The 18,946-nt window shown below is 35.4% G+C and overlaps 11 protein-coding genes across 11 annotated transcripts; 5 read left to right on the forward strand and 6 right to left on the reverse strand.

Moving 5' to 3' along the window:
- Window positions 1-114: 114 nt before the first annotated feature.
- On the reverse strand, window positions 115-1,593 carry HYPBUDRAFT_106362 (uncharacterized protein; the record flags this gene model as incomplete). The annotated part of the gene is made up of 1 exon (XM_020218482.1): window positions 115-1,593. The coding sequence occupies one exon, from the start codon at window positions 1,591-1,593 to the stop codon at window positions 115-117; it is 1,479 nt and encodes a 492-aa protein (XP_020078127.1).
- Window positions 1,594-1,741: 148 nt separating this feature from the next.
- Window positions 1,742-2,776, forward strand: HYPBUDRAFT_194023 (zinc finger HIT domain-containing protein). The gene has a single exon (XM_020222959.1). The coding sequence runs from the start codon at window positions 1,890-1,892 to the stop codon at window positions 2,502-2,504; it is 615 nt and encodes a 204-aa protein (XP_020078128.1). The 5' UTR covers window positions 1,742-1,889; the 3' UTR covers window positions 2,505-2,776.
- Window positions 2,627-3,184, forward strand: FYV5 (Fyv5p; the record flags this gene model as incomplete). The annotated part of the gene is made up of 2 exons (XM_020218456.1): window positions 2,627-2,804; window positions 2,943-3,184. 2 exons carry the CDS (start codon window positions 2,627-2,629, stop codon window positions 3,182-3,184), a joined length of 420 nt encoding a protein of 139 aa, XP_020078129.1.
- A 188-nt stretch (window positions 3,185-3,372) lies between these two features.
- Window positions 3,373-4,995, reverse strand: HYPBUDRAFT_5120 (uncharacterized protein; the record flags this gene model as incomplete). The annotated part of the gene is made up of 1 exon (XM_020223483.1): window positions 3,373-4,995. One exon carries the CDS (start codon window positions 4,993-4,995, stop codon window positions 3,373-3,375), a length of 1,623 nt encoding a protein of 540 aa, XP_020078130.1.
- Window positions 4,996-5,595: 600 nt separating this feature from the next.
- ZCF20 (Zcf20p) lies at window positions 5,596-8,994 on the reverse strand (the record flags this gene model as incomplete). Its single annotated transcript, XM_020223484.1, has 1 exon — window positions 5,596-8,994. The coding sequence occupies one exon, from the start codon at window positions 8,992-8,994 to the stop codon at window positions 5,596-5,598; it is 3,399 nt and encodes a 1,132-aa protein (XP_020078131.1).
- A 303-nt stretch (window positions 8,995-9,297) lies between these two features.
- On the forward strand, window positions 9,298-9,719 carry SMD3 (mRNA splicing protein). Its single transcript, XM_020220921.1, has one exon. It carries the CDS (start codon window positions 9,305-9,307, stop codon window positions 9,626-9,628), a length of 324 nt encoding a protein of 107 aa, XP_020078132.1. The 5' UTR covers window positions 9,298-9,304; the 3' UTR covers window positions 9,629-9,719.
- On the reverse strand, window positions 9,690-11,384 carry GLR1 (glutathione-disulfide reductase). Its single transcript, XM_020220922.1, has one exon. The coding sequence runs from the start codon at window positions 11,302-11,304 to the stop codon at window positions 9,736-9,738; it is 1,569 nt and encodes a 522-aa protein (XP_020078133.1). The 5' UTR covers window positions 11,305-11,384; the 3' UTR covers window positions 9,690-9,735.
- Window positions 11,385-11,498: 114 nt separating this feature from the next.
- On the reverse strand, window positions 11,499-13,016 carry HYPBUDRAFT_156064 (uncharacterized protein; the record flags this gene model as incomplete). Its single annotated transcript, XM_020222170.1, has 1 exon — window positions 11,499-13,016. The coding sequence occupies one exon, from the start codon at window positions 13,014-13,016 to the stop codon at window positions 11,499-11,501; it is 1,518 nt and encodes a 505-aa protein (XP_020078134.1).
- A 1,138-nt stretch (window positions 13,017-14,154) lies between these two features.
- Window positions 14,155-14,883, forward strand: HYPBUDRAFT_136094 (40S ribosomal protein uS17; the record flags this gene model as incomplete). The annotated part of the gene is made up of 2 exons (XM_020219597.1): window positions 14,155-14,211; window positions 14,461-14,883. The coding sequence occupies exons 1-2, from the start codon at window positions 14,167-14,169 to the stop codon at window positions 14,881-14,883; spliced, it is 468 nt and encodes a 155-aa protein (XP_020078135.1). The 5' UTR covers window positions 14,155-14,166.
- Window positions 14,884-14,975: 92 nt separating this feature from the next.
- On the reverse strand, window positions 14,976-16,384 carry HYPBUDRAFT_165749 (glutathione-disulfide reductase). The gene is made up of 4 exons (XM_020222717.1): window positions 16,088-16,384; window positions 15,922-16,063; window positions 15,772-15,775; window positions 14,976-15,665 (listed from the first exon to the last, which is right to left on the reverse strand). The coding sequence occupies exons 1-4, from the start codon at window positions 16,096-16,098 to the stop codon at window positions 15,013-15,015; spliced, it is 810 nt and encodes a 269-aa protein (XP_020078136.1). The 5' UTR covers window positions 16,099-16,384; the 3' UTR covers window positions 14,976-15,012.
- Window positions 16,385-16,933: 549 nt separating this feature from the next.
- Window positions 16,934-18,844, forward strand: HYPBUDRAFT_105307 (MFS general substrate transporter; the record flags this gene model as incomplete). Its single annotated transcript, XM_020218403.1, has 3 exons — window positions 16,934-17,444; window positions 17,552-17,614; window positions 17,826-18,844. 3 exons carry the CDS (start codon window positions 16,934-16,936, stop codon window positions 18,842-18,844), a joined length of 1,593 nt encoding a protein of 530 aa, XP_020078137.1.
- Window positions 18,845-18,946: the final 102 nt, after the last annotated feature.

Consider the following 18,946-nt stretch of genomic DNA (forward strand, 5'->3'; position numbering starts at 1 on the left):
CAGATTCGTTATCAGTGATGATGATGAAGATGTCGATTAGGCTAAATTAGCTATCATTATCATTTACAGTAAAATAAATTATTTAATTAACCAATGCATTATTTACAATTTACATTAGTCGGTGACGCAATGTCCATCGGACTCTCCTTTTATACCTGTTAGGATACTCATGTAAGAACTTATGAACATCAATAGACAACCGAATAGAGCACACGAAATGCTAGGAGCAGCCTTCCAAATTAAATAATCTCTTTTACCAGTAGTATTCAAATTTTTATAATCAATTTGATTCCAGGTTAGTTTCAAATAACACAATGGTGGGATGATGTAGGCCATCAAGGAAGCAGATATGGCTCCAATAAGCTCTAAAATCATGCCCAAATTACAAGTGAATAAAGAAACACTCATGGCAGAAAAGACCAAAAGCGTAGTAATCAAAAAATGCTGCTTTGAAGATAATTCTAAATGAGCGGTGCTTCCATTATTTTCTTCATGGTTTGAAAAAACTATATCCTTTAAAGCATCTCTAACTACGAAAAGTTCCAAAGGAAAAGTAGTCAACATATTTAAGCCGAAAAAAAATCTGGCAACATTGGCCCATTTATCGGTACTTTTGAAATTATTAAGAATATTTCCCTTTGTATTATCTCCAAAGTTAACGAGACCATTCACCCCCATCAAAAGACAAAAAATCATCGATACACCACAGGCGATGTGAGTTAGTATACTGAATTTTTCTATACTAGCATTTTTCATAGAGCGATAGATGAACATGGTATTATGATGACAAACCAAAGCGAATGAAATCACGGAAATTCCTTGAAAAATATTATAATTGACCGTCCATTCTAAAGTTGTTAATTGTGCTTTAAGTTCTTTTTCGGCAAATGGTCCTCTAAATATAGTAATCACTACAATTATGAACATGCCAACAAGTGCAAATCCTGAAGCTTTTGCAAGTTTGGAAATATCTCTATTTAATGACAAAGGATATGAGATACACGTTGTGAATATGACAATGATTGTGTTACGGTAAAACAACCAACTAATTGCAGGATAAGTAGTAATTGAAGTAGGTAACATGGAAGTTAATACGTGGGGGATAGTATCACCAAGAATAATTGAAAATGCAATAAGCCCTCCGTAGCAGAAACTGTTGACTGCAAAAGTGAGTAGCCACTTGCCATATTTACCAAAACAGTAGTTCACCGTATCTTGATAAGAGCGAGTTTGGGCTAAATGAGAATTAATGATAATCAACCTTAAAGTCCAGTCAATTAGTATGGTTAAAAATACCATAACTACTATCCCGCCTATCAAACCGGCATTCTTGAAAGCGAATGGCTGGCCTATTATACCAGCTCCCAAAATCGAGTTAGCCATGTTCATGAAGGCCATTTTCATATTAGAATCTCCCTGCTCTATATTACTACCTTCACCCTGTTCGTCATCATGCAAAAGAGTTCTTTCGAAATCTAGCGAATTGATGTCATTGAGCTCAATCAGCTCCTGCGGTAGCTGCTCTTCCAGATGGACTCGTCCAGCAGTTTGCGGAACCGATGAATACGGTTGTTCAAAGTGCTGATTCGACATGATCTATGAACAGTAAGTTGATCAAAATTTATCTCCGTGCTTTTAATTGAATAGTTAATCCTGGGGTATACCTCAATTTCATAACAAGGACCTTATAAGACTATAAGTGATACTCTAGACCAGCTTAAAGTTATCGAAAGAATCACTATCGATAGCGTGTTGTTGAACGGGTGCCGGTTCTGTTTTTTTCCTCGCTTCTGCTTTTTTTTTTTCGTTTTGTTTAGCTTCTTCTCAGTTTAATCCTTCTTTATCAGCTTATCGCTGTCAGATCAGTCCAATTCCACTCTGGATATCCAATGTTACGCCCCTTGGGAGCTGGAAAAATCCATAGAGACTCTTCTGCAAAACTATGTGGGCTCTGCTCATCGCAAACATTCCGTTATACCTGCCCCGGGTGCGGCATTCACTATTGTTCTATAGCTTGTTATAAGTCTTTGCAGCACCAGAAATGTATCGAAAAGGCCCAACAAGACCCTTCCAGCTCCAAAGAGATAACCGATTATGAGAAGGATAAACTTCTCAGAATGATAAATCGGTTCAATTTCAATGATGATCATTTGAATTCGTTAGATGAAGAGAACCAGCCGGAGAATTGGGTTTATCAGATCCCCCTGCTGGCTCGGGCACCTGACACAGAGCCAAGTGACTACAAAGAAGCCCATGATGGTACACGAAGGTTGGGACAAACAGCAGATAAAGCAGAATCCAATCGGGCCTACAATAACTTTCTGGAAGAAGACTCCGACTCTGAGCAAGACACAAATCGGGCTCTTACGGACAGAGAAGAGCAAGAATTATCCGACCTCATCGACTCAGCAGATCCTGAGCTACTTTTGCTGTTGTTATCTCTCGACCAACGTAACGGTTTCGAAGAATTATTGAAATCTGGGGAATACGACTTGGAAGGCTGAAGGCCTTTTTCTTTTTTTTTTTTTTTGTTTGTGAGATTATATAATCCCATCTGCTCATCTTAAAAAAAAAAAAAATGAATAGAGCCTATCTATTTGATTTCAGTTCAATTAAGACGACAAATATGGCCGGACCACAGGGTAGAAGTAAACCTTTCAGAGGTAAGAAACCAATAAAGGATCTCCGTGAATTTAAGTCCAGAGAAATTAAGAAATCATTGGTTCATAGAGCTAGACTTAGAAAGAACTATTTCAAGTTATTGGAGAAGGAAGGAGAATCGACTCCAAATGATTTGGTTGAAGGTGATGAAAAGAGGGCTGCAGAAGAAGATTCTGGCGATGATGACGAATCCGGATCAGAAGGAGAGGATGGCACGAGCCAACCAGGAAATAGGGTGAAGAGAAATGCACCATTACCACCTCAAAGAGCACCACCTCCAGAAAGAAGGCAAAAGAAGCCAACTAATTTCGCTGAAAGATCAAAATTGGCTAAGCAAAAAAAGGAAGAAAGAAGATTAAAGAAAATAGAAGAAGTTAGAGCACGTCGTCAAATTTTAGAGAAACAAACTCGAGACCGAGAAAAGAGGAAAGAAAGTTTAAGTAAAAGAACCAGATCAGGACAACCTTTAATGGGCCCAAGAATCAATAATCTATTGGATAAGATCAAAGAAGATATGAAGTAATCTTTTTCGTTCCGCTTAATCTCATTCACAAGTAACGAATCATCATTCATCAGCTCATTTTTTTCACTTCCTTATTTATATTTACAATTGTACTTTAGTTATTTTCATTATCAGCATTATATATACAGATATTATCTATTTAATAAAGAATAAGTTCAAACATTTGAATAGTTGTCTTTTTTGTAAGTTTAAAAGCCAACTCGAGATTTTAAATTATGAAAGATCATAAAAAGGTCATAAAAATATAAAGAGCTTATTCTCTTTTGATAAGCAAACCAGCTTTTGATATTAGTCAATGCTCTAAATAATGAATATTTCTTATGGTGTTTGTTGTTGATTTCAATTTCTTCGTCATAAACTACTTTGGCACAATAATTAGCCATGATAAGAAAAGTACGTTCCGGACCTAAAGGATTATTTAAATTTTCATCAAGGCTTCTGGTTAAATCATTGGTTTTAAGAATTAATAAAACAATCCTAGGCATTCTACTCAACATATCCATAAGATCTTCTAGTACACCGCCTTCGCCTTGTAATTGATTTTGCATATTTACAACTTCATCCGCAGATCTTGCTTTCTTTATATCATAATTTAAAGCATTTTCAGGATCTCTCCCAGTGATGGCCGAAGCAAAAATTCTAAATTTTTGTTCACCTTTAATTCCAGCAACTTTTTCAGCATACTTTCTCATCTCAGGGATATTATTATCTAAAACAGATAACCAAAAATGGGAATAATCTCTTTTCATTTGTAAAGGAATATTCCTATACAAACCATGGTCATATAAGACAATTTCAAAATTGTATTTAGTCTTGGACTCTGACTTTTTCACTGCTCTAATGGCTAAATTACCCCCATGAGGATCACAATGTAAACCCACATCGGGAGTAAAAATCATATTATTGAAAATATGAGATAAGCAGGAAGATACATCGGAAGGATTTATATGATGGTCTTTCAAATATTTCAAATCGTCCAACCTGGAACCAGCAACATATTCCATTATAAGGATTCTTGGTGTCGCTGATACTATTTGTGGAACTCTCAAAGCTGTAACATTTTGGAAGGATTGAAAGTACTTATCAGTCTTTTTTGCATTGGCAGCTTCGTTGGTAAAATTTAATTCAACGTAGATAGAATTTTGAAGCTCATCACCGAGCCAAGTCAATGGGTATTCTGGGAAAACTTTACGCATTAAACCAAAGACGGTTCTAGTCAAATAAATGTCTAGAGGCACGAACTCAGATAAAGAAGGATGCTGTACTTTAACTGCTACTTTTTCTCCACTTTTCTTCAAAGTACCGATATGAACTTGTGCTAATGAAGCCACTCCTACTGGTTCAGGATCGAAGTCAGAGAAATACTCGTACAATGATATCCCCATATCCAGTTCAAACATATCTTCTATTTCTTCGATTGAAGATCTTGGACATCTGTCTTGTAAAGGAATCATTGTATCGGTCCATTCACGAGGTAATAAGTACGTTAAAGCAGTGATATGTTGTCCTAATTTGATATAAATACCTCCATTTGCTTCAAGTGCCTTCAAGGTAATCTTTGCTGCTTTCAAGTGGGTTTTACTCAAAGCCTGCAGTCTTTCTTGATGAGTTGAATATTCTTTCCCCAAGGTTTTCAAATATAATCTAAAACATCTCATAGTTGCGATAACCACAACACCAACTCTTTCGCTGGTTATAACAAGGTGCCTAGTAGTATCACGAAAGGTATCATTGGTCGCATATAGTAATGAGCCTCCCAAACCTATAGCTGCACCCACCTTAAAGAAGCCAAACTTGGTCTTTGGTTTCATTTTTGGTGGGGTTCCAGTCAGCATGGGCCTGCGAATTAAACTATTTCTAAGCATCCCAGCACGTATCACTGATTCTTGACTTGTCATAAAACCTGTAGGCATATAGCCTTTCACCAGGGGTCGGAGCCTACCCAAGAACATGTTATCTCGGTTGTGTTTTATTATACAAAGATTGTTTATAGAGAAGACGTTACTAGTCAATTCTGATTTGCGATTCAATCTTTAATTTTTTTTTTCGGATTTCTCATAGTATTGGGCGTTCTCCTGTATACAATACAGCTTCCATTGCCAAAAGACCGATTAAACGAAGAAACCTTTGTTGCAGAGTTGCTTATTCAAGGTTTAAATGTTCATGGCTTTTGAGTGGGCCTAGTTAAGTAAAGCTTCGCCCAGTCTATTGGAAAAAATCTTGTTGGCGAAAAGATAAGCTTGTTTTTATTGGTGAGGCTGAAATAATAAGTCTTGTTGCAAAAAAAAATTTATTGCAAATTTGATCAAAAATTAACAAAATTCAATTATTTACTATACCATAACAGAAATACTACAAAGCATGTTGCAAGAAATGAAATATTATTATTTTCTATGAATGCAGTTCAATTTTCACTGGAAAAAGCCTTCCAAGCTCGAATTTTCCAAGTCGTTTCCCAATTGTTCAAACCAATGTTCATTTTGAAGGAAATCAAAATCAAAATCGGGGAAATCGGTGAAGTTATTGCCCAAGTCACCTACAGGGAAAGGAGGTTGAGAGGAGAGTGGTTGCGATAGTGAAATTGTAGGGTTAGGCTTGAATTTGGGTGCAGATGCAGGTAATGGAGTTTGTTCTGACGAAGAAATAAGAGAAGGCTCGAAGGTACTTAATTGAGTAGAAGCCACCCCTGGAATCTTTGGGCTATTTATAGTGGGTATACTAGCTGTTGAGCTAGGCGTGGGAACAAGAACAGGAGCTTTTTTATTCGGGTGTGAAAGTTCACTCGAAGATGACTTTGTCGACTTAGTGCCCAGTTTCAACGGTGGTTCGTTTGTTTGATTGTTTGCGAGGTCAGCCGATCCACGGATATGGCTTTCATTGAATCCCTTCAATCCTTTTCTTAATGCTTCGTGATCAAATGGGCACTTCTGTAAGTTCTGCGAGGAATTAGACAAGCTGGGTTCACTCTCCATACTTTTAGTGAGTGCTGCATGATCTATTGGACATTTGCCCTTTTGTGATGCCATCGAAAAATCGCTACTTAAGGAAGTATGATCTATAGGGCATCTTGCTAGAAGTTTAGCTTGATTCTTATCTATAACAGCATTATCATGTACATTACTATCGATTGGGTCCGTAATATGTGAAATAGGACACTTAGATAGTGTAGGGGTTGGCTTTTGTTGAGGTGGTTGAGAATTCTCATTGGAGACAACAGGGCACTTATCAATACTTTTCGAAAGGATGTTATCGAAACCCGGGATATTTGCATGAAGTTTAGCATAATTTAATGACCTCATCTTCAGGGGATGCCCCACAAACATGAGAAATGTTGACCAGTATTTGAATAATTTACTTATTTTCTTCTTTTCAGTTAAGGGGCTGTCCATTAAAACTTGTAAAGTACTATCAGTAGTGCTTATAAGTTTTTCTTTCAAATTATAATCGATCTCGATTGGGACTTTCGACTCAGATGAATATACCATCTTAGAATCATTTTTTTCAGAAACTTTAAACCTCATTAATAAGCCAATAATTAGCTGAGTTAACCGAGACACTATTTCAACACAAGACAGTAAAATGTACTGTAGAGCCATACTTTGAGTTTGGTATGTCGCAAATTTTTGAAACAGAGTAAGGCTATCTATGCATTTATCAAAAATGCCGGGAACAATATTCTCAATTAATTCATCATTAGATTGTTCTTCGCTTTGAAGAATACAAAGGTAAGAGAGGAATATTTCCAAATATTGTAGAATACTCTTCAGCTCGAAAAACCTTAGGTACTTTAATTTGGAAACACCAGTACTGTTACCCCAATTATTAGTGTCATTGATCACTTGTTGGATTGTTGATAAAGTAACTTTAAAATCCCCCGTTTCTAAAATAGAACAATTCAAGATTGTGAAACATCTTCTAATTAAATAGTGAACGTGAAATGAAATCTTTAAACAGCTATAATCTTCTTTTAAACGTGCAAGATATCTGATATGATCATAGCCTGTCTCCGAATCTTGAATTATATTGAAAACTTTTTTAGACAAATTACTTAGTTCAGAGCTTCTCTTGAGTGGTACTATAGGTTCAAAAGCAAAAAGGTTAGTTAAACGAAGTATGTCACACCAGACATAACAAATATGTATTTTCAAGTCTTTCTTTCTAGATTCGGATCCTTCGAAATTAAAAATCGATGGATCTTTGAATATTGGCAAATAGATGTCATTTTCACCGGTAATCAACGATAAGAGTATTTGACAAATTGAAGTAAAACTTGATCTTACATTGAGACTCGAGGTTCCTGGTCTTCTGAAAAGAACATGCTGACGATTTGCAAATGCAACACACAGTGCAACAAAAGGTAAAGATTGGTTCAATTTTTTTGACTTAGAAGTGGAAGTATGCATGGTATTAAGAAGATCATGAACTAAGGGAAGCAAATTATTCTCTTTGTACCCTAAACCTTGGTAGAAGACTTCAGACGGGAAAATGTCTTTAAAACGATCAACATAATAATTACCTGAATCAGTATATATGGTCAGACGTAAGTAGTCTAATGATTCTTCAACTAATAAAGAAAGTATGGATAAGTAAACTCCTTTCATTTTCAATAAGCCGAAACATTCTTCATCTGATACGTTGTCTCGATATACCGAAGAATCAAATATTAATCCATCATTACCTTTTCTAAAGACCTCTAGCAATTCTTTCTTATAAAATGAGAAGTGGTTTTTATTTTCCAAATCAATGATATCGCTTTTAAAGTAGAAATCAACTAAAAATACAATCTGATTATAATTTAATGGAAGATTCCCTCTTACCAAATATAACATTGATTTCCACACACGTTGCATACGGCCCATCAAGTCCTTTGCATTATCTGACATCATCCCGTAGTAAACCAATCTATGGTCATTCTCCATCTTCACGCTTGGCTTGGGCTTGGGATCAGGTATGCTTGGAGTGTTTGAACGGGGAGTGGCAAATGAGTCTTCAATCATAAAGTTGAAATCACACTCTATAACAGGACATTTAGATTGAGTGGGGTCAGTGTTGCCGTTATTGAAAGAAGAGTTTGAGCGACTAAACATACTGGTGAAATCAATTTCATTAATTCTATAATTTGGCTTCTTTGGTGACGCAGGATTGTTAGAAGGACTTTCGATACTCATTCGATTCTTGTTCTGCTTTATTTGATTAAACTTGTACATATGGTAAATCTTCTGCAAATTTGTAATTCTATACCAAAATTTAGTAAGTTGAGGATCTAATTTAATGACATTAAACCACGAAAAGACATTGATACATTCGTTGAAAATGGTTCTTTTACCATAATTCTCGAAAGCATAGTATTTATCACCAAGAACCTGAATCTTTTCTACCGGTTCATTTGATTGAGCTCTTAGTTTCTTAAGAACAGTTAATGGAGATGCTAGCATTCCAATAGGAATATCAATTTCGACCATAGTTTTAGGTGAAAACTTATGAAATACGGATAATTGTCTTTTCAAGTCTTCGATCTCTTTTCTTTGGTTACTAATAGTCTTATCAGTAGCGTTTTTCAAGGTTTTATACTCTTCGCTATTCTGAACTGAAGCATGAAAATTAACAACCCCATTATTATCAGAACCACTAGAATCTGCCCATGCTGGTTCCAAATACTGACAAAGATGAGCAACTTGGTTCTTCACGCAACCACTACAAGGTCTATTTTTGTCACATTTTACCTTCCTTTTTTTGCAATTCAAACAACTGATTGGAACTCTCTTCCTTTTACGAGGAGGTGCACTATTGAATTTTGATGGACTCAGCATGCTTTCACTGACAGATGAGTCATGCGGTTTGACGAACGATCCCTTCACTGAGCTGGAGGTCATATTGGCACTATAACTTTTACCATTCTTCATAAGCACAATGCTCTAGCAAATCAATTAAGTATATAAGTTTATTCATTGATTAGAATAGCAGAAATCATAGACCGAAAAGTGCGAAGGTTCAGGTGGAGAGGAAAAAAAAAAGACCCATACCCCAAAATAAAAATTGTGAGTGAAAAAGTAAAGAAAACGAAATATAAGCAGAGAAGAAGCCATAAATACTTTTATTGAATAAGATTAAAAGCAGAAGATGTCGGCCGGAATCCCAGTCAAATTACTTAATGAAGCACAAGGACATATAATATCGCTTGAGCTAACTACAGGAGACACATACCGGGGGAAATTACTAGAAAATGAAGATAATATGAATCTTTCACTCTATGATGTAACAATAACAAAAGGAAGAACAGGAGCTACATCTTATATGAACCAGGTATTTGTTAGAGGATCAATGATCAGATTTGTTTCAGTTCCTGATATTTTAAAGAATGCACCCATGTTTTTCATGAAACCTAATGATAAACCTAAAGCACCGGTAAGAGGTAGCACAGGTGTGAAAAGAGCCAGACATTGAAAAGGTTACAATAGAAGAAACCCAATAAAGTTTTGTATAATAGTTACGAAGTCCACTAAAGGTCTAAATCAATATATATATTATCATTTGCATACATAATAGTCTAATTAACGTAAAGTAACCAATTCTTCAGCAGAAGTTGGATGAATAGCTACACAATTATCGAAATCTTGTTTAGTAGCACCCATTTTAATTGCTACCCCAAAACCTTGTAAGATTTCAGCACTTGAATCCCCAACAATATGCAAACCAACCACTTTTTCTTCAGGACCGGCAACTACCAATCTATAAATGGTTGGAGATTTCAATTCATCGGAGTCCATCATTGCATAGTACATGGCATTGAATTTAGAGTTATACACTTTAATTTGGGATTCGCCATATTTTTCTTTAGCTTCTTGAGTACTTAAACCAATTGAACCAGCCTCTGGATGGGAAAAGATAACAGAAGGAACATTCGAGTAATCTAATTTATCTTGAGCATAAATATCTTGACCAGAAAATAATCTATTGGACAATTTACGACCAGCAGCAATTGCAACTGGGGTTAATTCAACCTTACCAATAACATCACCTAAGGAGAATACTTTTGGATTAGCAGTTTGTTGATATTCATCAACAATGATATGGTTTTTAGAATCGATTTCAACCCCAACTTGATCTAAACCAATATCAAGTAATGAAGTTCTACCAACGGTCCAAATTAATTGATCAACTTCTAAAACATCACCATTACCTAAGTAAACTTTTTTCTTACCATTACCGATATCTTCAACTTTTTTAACTGAGCCTGATTGTTTAACTACATTTACACCCAATTTATCACTATAATGATCAGTGATAGAATTTTGAATAACGTCATCAAAAGATCTTAAAACGGTATCACCTCTAATGACCAAATGAGTTTTAGAACCAACACTAGCAAAAATCCCAGCCAATTCAACACCAATATAACCAGCACCAACAACGGCAACCGATTCTGGTTGTTTGGCTAGTTTGAAAAAACCATCTGAAGTAATACCCAATTCACTACCTTCAACAGAAGGTGGGACAATTGGGCGACCACCCGTGGCAATTAAAACTTTATCGGCAGAGAAAACAATTTTATCCCCTTTATTATAAATTTTTTCTTCATCATTTGCAATAAAACTAGCCTTTTGATCAGCTGATAATGTAACTTCAACATCGGCATTTGAATTATGAAATTTGGCAAAACCATACAAATATTCAACTCCTTCACGTTCCAAATTTCTTTCGTAGATTCCATTCAATCTTTCAACATAAGCATCTCTTTTCTCTTGGATTAACCCCCAATTGAAATCACCATATTTAACTTCATCTTCAGTACTTGATAATCCGTATGATTTTAAATGGTGTTTCTTATGAGCAAGATCTCCAGCATACCACATCACTTTTTTAGGAACACAACCAACGTTAACACAAGTACCACCGAATTTCTTATATTGAGCTTCAATGATTAAAACCTTCTTACCATAAGATGCTGCACGACGAGCAGATGCAACACCACCTGAACCACCTCCGATAACTAAGTAATCGTAGTGTTTAGTAGAATTGATTGGAGCCATTATATTTGAGGAGCTAGATAAATGTCTTTGAATTGTATTCAATCGAGTAGTTGTCTGTTTAAGTATTTGAGAACTACTATTCTTGAGCATCGTATCGCAAGGAATAAGTCAGCTTTATAAAGTAATCTAATGAAATTATTCATCAACGAACAAAAGAAAAGAACTGAGGCTTTCAAACCCCTTGAGGTACGGATCTACGATTTTGACAGGTTCTTTTCCGTTTTTTTTTTTTTTTTTTTTTTTTTTTCGCTGACAAATTAGTTTTTGCAGTCATTTATATTATACTATACATCTTGAGGAAGTTCCGAAATATCACCCAAGCCATCAGCATCGTCTTTGATACAGCGTTTTAGATATGCCACGGTGAAGCTTTGCAACTCCTGGCTGACGTCGGATAAGTCAGCAGAGTCATCAGGATTGATAGCGGAAGGCTGGTTTGAGAAAAAATCTTGATAGATTTGGGACAATCGATTTGAGGTAATGCTATTAAATTTATCGTAATCGAAATCATTCATGTCGATATCGGTAGAGGCGGTTGTTCTTTTATTTTGTTTTCTTTTGATATTGATGCCTTCACTATTATTTTTGAGGAGGTTCAAATTATTTTTAGTTTCAAGTAAAGATTGAGAATAGAATTTATCTTCATATAGTAAAGAATTAATTTCTTCTTTATCTTCGTGGAAAGCCTTTTGAGTATTCAGGATATTTTCAAGAGCAGAATAGGAAGTGTTATTAGTGATATATTCATGATTAATATTATTATTATAACCAAAAATTTTATGTAAAATATCCTTTTTTTGAGAAATTTGAACTTTCCGTTTACCTAATAAGCTTTGATAAGAAGCAAACGCTTTTTCTTGATTTAACTGATGGGTTTCTCTATACTTCCATAATAGCTTTAATTCATCTTCTTCCAATGAGTTTATATCTAGATTAGTCATTTTTTGTAGATGATTGAAATGAGTTTTCACCACTTGTAATTCACCTTTTGTTAAACCGGGGATCGATTGAATACACAGAGTATTATTTGAGTTTAAATTCAAATCATCATGGACCGTTTGTTTGATTTCTTCCATTGAGGTATCGAAATCAATATTATCAATTTCTTCATTGTCATCATCATTATCATCATCATCATCACTTGAACTATCAAAAATCAAATTGTTGGTTATTTTTTCTGCCGATTCCCAAGCTTTAATTTGGGATTCTTTAATGATTGGTGGGATATGCACTTCATGTGATAAGTTAACATCATTGGAAGAATCAAAATAATAATTATTATAATCATTATTAATGAAAATCGAATAATCATATCTATTCATATTCATTGGTTTTCTTAAGATAAAATTTTTATTAGATTTCATTGGACTTAAATTTTTAATATAATGATTACCAGAATCATTTTCTTTAGAATTATATTTAGGTGATTTATTAGTTGTTGGACCAGCAGCCGGCTGTAATCTTGTCGTATTCTCCGAAGTTGGCGATGATAATGGATATTTCCTTTTCAGGGACTGTTGAAGATTAAGAAGTTTCTTTTTAACGTTTAGATTATTCATTGGACGAGACGAAATTGGTTTTTTCGAGTTGGTTTCTTGTTGTTGAGGTTGTTGATGTTGCTGAACTTTTCTTATATTATTACTTGGAGTACTCATTATAGAGCTCGATGAAGATACCGTTCTATTCAAAGTTGTATTTATAGAATCATTTGCATTTAAATAACTTTGTTCTGCAGTATGCTGAGAGTTGATTCTTCTAAATCTAGGAAGATTATACTTGGAAGAAACATTATTCGAATTCATTAATAACTCATATACCTATACCTATAAATATTAACTAGTACAACCAGTATATAACTATATGACTACCAACTTAATGCTATAACCAACGGGAATACAAACCGGGGAGATTAACCAAATAACAACTTAATTTTTCTAGTTATTTTGCCACTTTTGTCAACTTATCTTCTGCAAAATATAAGTTAAATCACTTATTTGGTTGTAAATTAATGGTTCTCAATAAGATGCCATCACCAGCATCTCTTTCAGCCATTTTGTTTGCCCTCATTTGAAACCAAAAAGGTTTCAAACCAAACAAAAACAAAAGGAAAAATGAGCACTATCTAGACTTCCCCATCGGGAAGCATGTGCGATGGCCGCACAGCAAGACCCCAGCACAAGAACAAAAACCGATAAGAATCCATGATCGGTTTACTCTATGAAATGCGATCTACTTAGTATTGATTGGTTTTATTATCTGATTGGGCTCACTTGTATTCTATAGTAATAATTAAATGAAGAATTAGTGCTTGTTGGTCTACAATGGTACCTTCAGAAACCAAGAAGGGTATTCTTATTAATAGGTGAAGCTTGATCTGATTACAGCCATATGGAATCTAAATAAGTATATACTCGTATTCATATGATCACCGTCTTCGATCTAACGCCAGACAAATTCAGATAACATATCCTTTATAACAGTTGAACAAGAATATGTTCGAATTTACAAACGCAGGTGGAACAACTACTTCCATTCCAGAGCATGCATATTGCACGGATTCAATGGTTTCACCACCACACATCTTACCGGGTTGCTTACAAACAAGTTTGTTATCGATAGCTTCACTATGTCTCAAAGATGTAGGAATATATTACTGATTGGTTGCAAAAGCGTTTGGGGAGAAGAAAAGACCTCCTTCCAAAACACCCTCGACACGACCCAGCACGTGCACAGAGAAAAGGCTAGGGCTGGAGCCCCGGCGGCGCGCTCACCTGCAGTACGCCCTCTGCTTAACTATGGAGAAGAGAAAAAAACAGTGAGAATTTTTTTTGTAACTCTTGCGAAAAATGAAAAATTCCAGTGAGGAAAGTTGTAGGGAAAAAAATTTTTATATATTAGAATTATTCATAAACCTCTTTTTCAATAGTACAGTATACTAGTTAACGATCCAAGATGGCTACCGAATTAACTGTTCAATCCGAAAGAGCTTTCCAAAAGGTGTGTACCCTGAGACCGAGGAGTTGATCAAGATGAAGACGTTGTTGACGAAGTGAAGATGAGATGTGAAAATGAAGATGAGATATTGATGTTTAATATGGAAATGAAGAGATGAAAATGAAGGGATGGAAATGAAGGGATGAAAACGAAGAGATGAAAATGAAGATGACAAGATGACAAGACGTCGAACCAACGTCAGTAAAGAAATGATCAACTTATATTCAAACTCAAAATACTAACAACTTCTAGCAACCACACATTTTCACCAACCCAAAGGCTAAAGCCAACAGAAAAACCAAGAGATGGGTCAAAGATGTTGGTTTAGGATTCAAAACCCCAAAAGCCGCCATTGAAGGTACTTACATTGACAAAAAATGTCCATTCGTTGGTGACATTTCTATTAGAGGTAAAATTTTATCTGGTACTGTTGTTTCCACCAAGATGCACAGAACTATTATTATCAGAAGAGACTACTTACATTATGTTCCAAAATATAACAGATACGAAAAAAGACACAAGAACGTTGCTGCCCATGTTTCTCCAGCTTTCCGTGTTCAAGAAGGTGATGTTGTTGTTGTTGGTCAATGTAGACCAATTTCTAAAACTGTTAGATTTAATGTTTTAAGAGTTGCTGTTTCAGTTTCTAAATCTAAACAATTTACTAAATTTTAAGTAAATTAATATCAAAATAAACATAAAACGTAATATATATATATATCTTGTTTGTAAAAATTGAAAAAAAAAAAAAAAAAAAAAAGAATATTGTGTATTTTATAAATTACAGTTAATAGTACATTAAAATTAAGAATTTGATGGAGTTTCAACTTTTTTAACATCCAAATCTTTTTCCCCCCATTGATTTAATAAATCTAATAAGATTCCTTGTTCATGTAATTTAATAAAATCATCCGCACCACCTCTGGATTCAGTTGAACCAACCAAGATATTTGGCACCGTATGTCTTCCGGTCAATTCTGATAAATACTCTTGTAATTCAGCACCATGACTATGTTTATCTAATTCAACTATTGATGGTTGAGGGGTAATCTGGTAATTATCTAATAATAATTTTTTAACTTTTTTACTGTATGGACAATAAGTTTTACTGAATATTGTCATTGGTGATAATGATCTAATTTCAATTAATTCTTTAGCAGGATCAAAGTTTTTATTTAATATTTCGTCGTTATTGGCCGTAACCGGTTTACTTAATTGGTCATTGGTTTTACCGTCATCAACATTCTTGATATTTTCAATCGTTTGTTCAATCTTTTCTTCTTGGGTATTTTCAATGATTTCGCTCTCTTCTTTCACCTCTTCTTTCCCTCCTCCCAACTTCAGTATTTCGTTATTTATAGCTGCGTCCAACTTATCATCATTATTTGAATCAATTAAATTATTGGATGTAATTAATGTTTGTTGTTTAGAATCTTGAATTTGTGTATCTAATGTTGCTGGAGAAAGAATAGCTTTACTAGCGGTATTTGATCGGTATAATATGGTTATCAAGATAATACTCAATAAGGATACCCCTATCAATCTAAACTGACGATTACTTACCATACTGTTTAATAAATTTATAGCTGTTAAAACGGTTTAACCTTTTCAAATTTTCCCCTTATTGACAGCTGGTTCATCGGACTTTTTTGCGGTGCACGGGTGCAGCCAACGGTCCCCAAGAAAGACCCAAACCACACCCCAATCCTACACCACAACAAGCCAAATACCACCACCAGCACCACCAATATCACCATTGGCACCACCAGCACCACCAATATCACCACCAGCACCACCAATATCACCATTGGCACCACCAATATCACGAAGTCTGCCGTCACTAATCCCAATACCACTACTAAGACCAACATATGCTCACATCACGTTCATCACTACAATCTTCCCTGCTATTGTGATACGATCGTTGGAACAATAAGTCAACCGAACAATAAGTAAGTTCGATCAGCTGTCGACCCGGGGAAACAATCTCACAAGGGAATGCCGTAGCCCTACATCTAATGAATACTATCTACAGCCAGGAATATAGCTATCCATAGCATACATCTATGCCTCGTACCACCTATACCACCTATACCACCTATACCATCTATACCCTATACCACCTATACTATAACATACGGTATAACGACAAGTATAACAGCAGCCACTACTACTGCAACAACTACACAAGTATAGCAGTCGAAACAATTATACAACTATAATACAACTCGTACTACGTATGTTCCCCGCGCTCATTGACAGAAACTGTCCCCACCGGGAACACAAAATAAAGCGAGCGACGTCTGGTTGTGTGCAGGACTCAGATACAAAGACCAAAGGGTTAACTTGCAGTCAAAGCAGAGGATTTGATTGGGCCATTAATTGCACCGGTCCAGAGAGCAGCAGATGTAGGAGGAGGATGTTGGGGAGTAGGTAGGGATGTAGGGCCGATGGAGTAGGTGCGATAGGAAAGGTGAAGGAGGCAGCGCAGATAGAATAGATAGAGGATGGGAGACGCATTCACGGTAATAAATACGGTATTAAGGTAGAGACGGCAAGAGAGGCCATAGATTATCCGGAGAGAAAATAGGAAAAAAACAATAAGCCTTCTATGAAGGAAAGTATATCATTTTGTAAGATTTTCGAGTTTGTCATATTATATAAATTAGAGATTATTCCTTTATTATTTTGGTTTTAGTTTTAGCATTAAGTTTTTATCCTTAGAATGACTTCTATTCATACTAATAAAACAAACGATTTAGAAAATAATAATATTGAAAAATCCCATCAAGATGATTATGAACCGTTTTATAAACCCCATTTTGACTTGAGATCGATATCCAAGTACTTGAAAACCAGATTCACTGATTTGGCTCCAAGTAAAGAGTTCATGTTACAGAATAAGCATTTATTAAACCCAATACCTGCTTTGAAAGAAATACCTGCTCATCAGTGGAATTATATCGTGATTGCCTTTTTGGCTTGGTGTGCTGATGCTTTGGATTTCTTTAGTGTGGTTATGAATGTAGATGCTTTATCTAAAGATTTAAATACTTCAACTACAAATATCACTTGGGGTACTACTGTTGTTTTAATGTTGAGAAGTGTTGGGGCTTTCATCTTTGGGTATTTTTCAGATAAGTACGGTTCCAAATGGCCGCTTGTCATCAATATTCTCTTAATGACTTGTATCCAAATCGGATTTTCTTTTATTCAAACTTATTCCCAGTTCTTAGGTATGTTTTTCGCATCTTCGGAGTTGACCTTCCGAGATTGAAAAGTTTCACAAAAAAAAAATCATTACAAAAACTCTTGCAAAACTCAGTTTACTAACTTCATATAGCCGTTAGAGCCTTGTTTGGTATTGTAATGGGTGGGATTTATGGTAATGCTGTCTCTACTGCATGTATGTATATTTTTCAAAACCATTCCTTTCGCCCTTTTTTAAATTGATGCGGAATCGGAGTCCATCAACAATAGAAATGATTCGCATTAAGCTGTCAACAACAATTACACAATAGCGAATCATTGGTGAATATTCAAAGGAGATAAGTGAATATCTGGTGGGATTGTTTTTCCGCCTTGACTCATGAGTCAATTACTAACTGTCAATATAGTGGACGATTGTCCTCCTAGAGCAAGAGGGGTCATTTCCGGTCTTTTACAACAAGGTTATGCAACTGGTTACTTGATTGCGGTGGTTTTCACTAGAGCAATTGCCGATACTCAATCCCATACATGGAGAGCCATGTACTGGGTAGAAGCAGGTATCACGTTTATTATTGCCATTTCCAGAACGATCTTACCACAAACAAATTTAACCAGGGAACGTATTTTAGAATCTAAATTACAACAACTGAATGGGGTTGTTACTGAACCTTTCAACCGTAAGTTCGTCCGTATCATGAAAGATTATTGGCTTATGTTTGTTTATCTTATTTTATTAATGTCAGGTTTCAATTTCATGTCTCATGGTTCTCAAGATTTATACCCAACTTTTTTGAAAGTTCAATTAGGTTTTTCAAATGATCGTGCCACGGTTACCAATTGTGTTGCTAATATAGGTGCCATCGCTGGAGGGTTGATTGTTGGTCATTTCTCCGTATTCGTTGGTAGCCGTTTGATTGGGGTTTCTTGCTGCATCTTATCCTATGCAGTGGTTTATTCTTGGAGTCATTATACTGGTTCAATTGGTTCCCTTAACGCTGCTGCCTTTTTCTTACAATTCTTCGCTCAAGGTTGTTTTGCCATTGTACCCCTGTTTCTTAATTCTTTAGCTGATCCAGAATTGAAATCTTTTATTGTGGGTATGAGTTATCAATTAGGTAATTTGGCTAGTTCTGCTTCTTCTACAATTGAATCAACCATTGGTGCGAGATTCCCTCTTAATATTAATGGTAAACATGTTTTCGATTATGGGAAAGTCTTATTAATCTTTATGTGTTGCGTTTACGCTTATCTTTTCTTAGTTCTTCTACTTGGTCCAGAAAGAAAAACAATCGAACAAGATATCCAAGAAGAAAAAGAATTGAATGATTTCTACGACAATAAATTCAGCGAAACTAACGACGTTCAACAGATTGAACAATCGGAAAAAAATGAAGTAACCGTGAATAATTCAACCAAAAAAAATTAATTTGTTGGCCATGGCTGCGAAATTCCCCTGCCAAGAACATTCATGCGAGCGTTTTGCTGCATTTTTACGACGTTGACCGTTTTCTCTATTCGTTTCTAGTTA

This window comes from Hyphopichia burtonii (genome assembly GCF_001661395.1).
Source record: "Hyphopichia burtonii NRRL Y-1933 unplaced genomic scaffold HYPBUscaffold_2, whole genome shotgun sequence".
NCBI classification, from domain to species: domain Eukaryota; kingdom Fungi; phylum Ascomycota; class Pichiomycetes; order Serinales; family Debaryomycetaceae; genus Hyphopichia; species Hyphopichia burtonii.